The sequence below is a fragment of the Olea europaea genome, unplaced genomic scaffold, assembly GCF_002742605.1.
Source record: "Olea europaea var. sylvestris unplaced genomic scaffold, O_europaea_v1 scaffold1609, whole genome shotgun sequence".
Lineage (NCBI taxonomy): Eukaryota > Viridiplantae > Streptophyta > Magnoliopsida > Lamiales > Oleaceae > Olea > Olea europaea.
Genome location: NW_019233725.1, coordinates 6,451 through 9,694, shown reverse-complemented (window position 1 = coordinate 9,694; position 3,244 = coordinate 6,451). Strand labels below are relative to the sequence as shown.

At 35.7% G+C, this 3,244-nt stretch overlaps 1 protein-coding gene across 1 annotated transcript in view; it reads right to left on the bottom strand.

Annotated features, from left to right (window-relative positions):
* The window catches only part of LOC111377143 (beta-Amyrin Synthase 2-like), a 5,768-nt gene extending 4,294 nt beyond the window's left edge, over positions 1-1,474 (bottom strand). The window contains exons 1-4 of the mRNA XM_023000203.1: positions 1,283-1,474; positions 814-903; positions 528-725; positions 335-434 (exon numbers count right to left, since the gene is read on the bottom strand). Of these exons, the coding sequence (XP_022855971.1) occupies positions 335-434; positions 528-725; positions 814-903; positions 1,283-1,474 (580 nt within the window). The remainder of the gene's footprint in view (positions 1-334; positions 435-527; positions 726-813; positions 904-1,282) is intronic.
* Positions 1,475-3,244: the final 1,770 nt, after the last annotated feature.

The following is a 3,244-nucleotide window of genomic DNA, read 5'->3' as shown; positions in this document are numbered from 1 at the left end:
CCCTTCTGTGTGTGTGTGTTTCTTTTTCATTTTATGTAACGTTCAATTAGGGATCCCTATGATATGGAAATCGACTTCTGAATGGAAAAAGAAAAGTTGTTGATTGTTCACCAAAAAAAGGCTGGAAATAGAACAATCAATCCAACTATACCGTCTTGGAGTTTATTCTCCGTAATTTATTTGATTTCAGTTTGGAAAGTCTTTTAACAGTATATTTATGCACTAGTGAACGATCAGGTTTCAATAGATCAATTTTGTTGGAAAATCCCGGTATGACAATAAACAGTTGTTTCTGTTAATTGCAGCTCTCTATGTGGTAATGTGCAGAAGACAGTCGAACAGCTCAAACCTGGATGCATGGGGAGAAAAGATGGAAGGATCCAAAACTCAGGGGGCATTGGGTTGCTTCCTGACCAGTCAAATATTCCAAGTATCTAAAAAACGCATTGAAAACAATACATGTTAAGGTTTCCTCATGGTATCGTGAAACCCATCGAAATGCATATTTTCAGTTTTCTTTATCATACCGAAAGCCAGGTTTTCCCCCATGAAGGTATTGCTGTAACAGTGCCATGGTCAAGTATCCATTTTCTTGCTCTAGCACAGGCATTGTTTTTGCCACCTTCCGGTCCCTCTCCAAGTATACGCATACAAATGTAACTCAGAGTGGTGCAGAACATTGTGCTATGGCCTTCTATGTGTAAACCCCACCCGCCGTCTTCGTTCTGTAATGTGAAAATGCTGTTAGCCGAGAATGTGAGTGGGAGAGTGTGTGTATCTGATATGTGTAATTGAATTAGCCGGGAATTTCACCTGGTGACAGTAAATGTAGCGGAGAATTTCTTTGAGATGTTCTGCTGGAAACACAGTGTTAAGATGGCCAGTAATATACAGACACATGACCTGCAGTTTTTGGTTAAATTCAGCTTAAAAAATTAGCGTTGAATCACGTGGACAACCCGAATGTGTAGTATACGAGGTGATTCTTGCCTTCTTTTTTCCATGATTAATTGAAGCCATAAGGTCTTATCCATTTATTCATTCAACCTGAATTTCTTTTGCTTTGTTTCAAGAATTCGAATAAGGTTTTATACCGATCTTATAAAAATAAAATAGACTCGGAACCTTCCGTTTATAAGGCATGCTATTTTTTCCATTCATTCCCATTCAATATCAGTTGCATTCGTTCAAACATTACCGATTGGCATGGATGAATTCCCCGCTTTGCTTTTCATGTTAAGAAGGCGTGTCGAAAACTAAAAGAAGTAATGCTTGGACTCACCAAAGGTGGAAGAAAGAACAATGGACCAGCATTTTCTGCAGGCCAATGGCCATCACTGGCTTGCAAGGCTGAGAAGAATTGGACAGCCCTTTTAAGCGTGGCTGTTACTGTTTCATAGGTTATATCTTCTCCATCTTCAACTTTGACTCGGGGTATTGTCTGTTTGAAATCGTTCTCTCGTAGAAACTGCATGCAAATTTCATTAAGATTTTTTCTTAAATAAATGTCTTAATCATTGCATCTTACAAGTAGAAGATGCTTAAATTTAAAGTAGCAGCTATAATTGGAGTTAATGGAGAGCAAAGGTCAACAATTTTTCTAATATACCAAAATAATGAAAAACACAGAGAGTTTATATTTGGGGGAAAAAAGTCGCTTGTAATTTAGAACAAACAAAAAAGGAAAGTAAACATGTCTTTATGAAATGGAGAGAGTAGGTTCGATTTTTAATTTAAAGACGTATCAAAATATAGTTGTCTTTTGTGTACCTGCATCCGCCAGATGAGATCGCTGCTGGGCTTGACCTCGTAGCGGTTGTTCCAGAATTCTTGACGAGCTTTCTCAACCTCGGCTCGATCCTGGGCCCTTCCATAGTCAGGGTCGAACTCCCATGTTTGTCGGCCTACATAATCGTTGGTGCTGTACAAATAAGGGTTGTTACCTCCCTCTGCAATCTTCAGCCTCCACATGTTTTTCCGTTGGTTTTTTACTCAACCTTTCAAGGTAGTTTGTTGGAAAACTGAAAGTTCACTTCTACCTTTTTTTTTTTTATCCTGTTTTCAACCAAATTATCAGTTCATCAGATAATCAAGATATTAGAGCTAGGAAGAAGCACATCCTGAAATGTGAACAACATTAAAGTAGAAAAAGAAACTAAAATCCCGTAACTACTTATCTAACATGTGCGAATAATATAACACATTATCAACATGCAATACCTCTTCGATTCTAAGCAGACGCAAACTCGGAGAAATTAAAAGAAGAAGTGCAATACAAAACAGAAGACCAAAATTTGAAGGTTGTAAGTTTGGCAGATTGCAAATGAAGAAAATTGGTTTTCTACGTACTGCGTGATATGCATATGACTTGCTTTTGTAGGCAGAAAGACTACATTGTCTAAGTATATATAGATGAATTTAGGGTTTTAGGTACTAATTAATAATAATTGACGTCCCACGTTGCTTAATATGCCCATTATTGAACTCTTCCGTGTGATAAGTCAGACAAGTGAAAAAAGAAACCTTTGGAAGTATAGTTTTTTGTTTTTTCTTATCTTATTAATAAATAAAAATTAGAAGGAAAATTTTACTTAAAAGTTAGTTTTAATTGTGACAAACATTTTAGATACAACAAAAGACCAAATCCAAGAATATAAATGTTCCATCCCTTGTCGGAACCCTACATGGAATTTCTCATCTATATATAGTGACTTTCAAAATGAGATTTCTTAATTCAACAAACATTATTAATAGTTCAAATACATTGGTTTGGATGAAACCTTACACAAGTGTGTGATAATCAGTTCCATTGCCTGCAACCAAAAGGTCGCATATGTGGTGAAAAAAATAAAGTTTTATAAGTCGACTGTCGATCGAGCATTGACTTGAAAAAATTAAAGAATTAACAATTAAAGAATCGAATGACCCAAATCGATAATAAAGATAAAAAATATGTAAATTAAAAAATGATCCTGTAAAATCACTTTTTGAGTGAATATGTCGGTTCTGAATTTCTTTTCACTACTATATAAAAAGGGCAACGTTTCATTACTGTAGAAAGAACAGTATATTCTTCCATTTTGTCTCACTGATTTTATTTTTTTTTTAAAGAAAGAAACGACATCGTTTATCTTACGTGTTTGATACAGTGACTTTGTTGCTTTTCCTTAATTTACGCGGCGTGAAGGATTATGTCATAGAGCCATTTTTACTCTTTCTCCATTTTTACACGTTACATTCATGT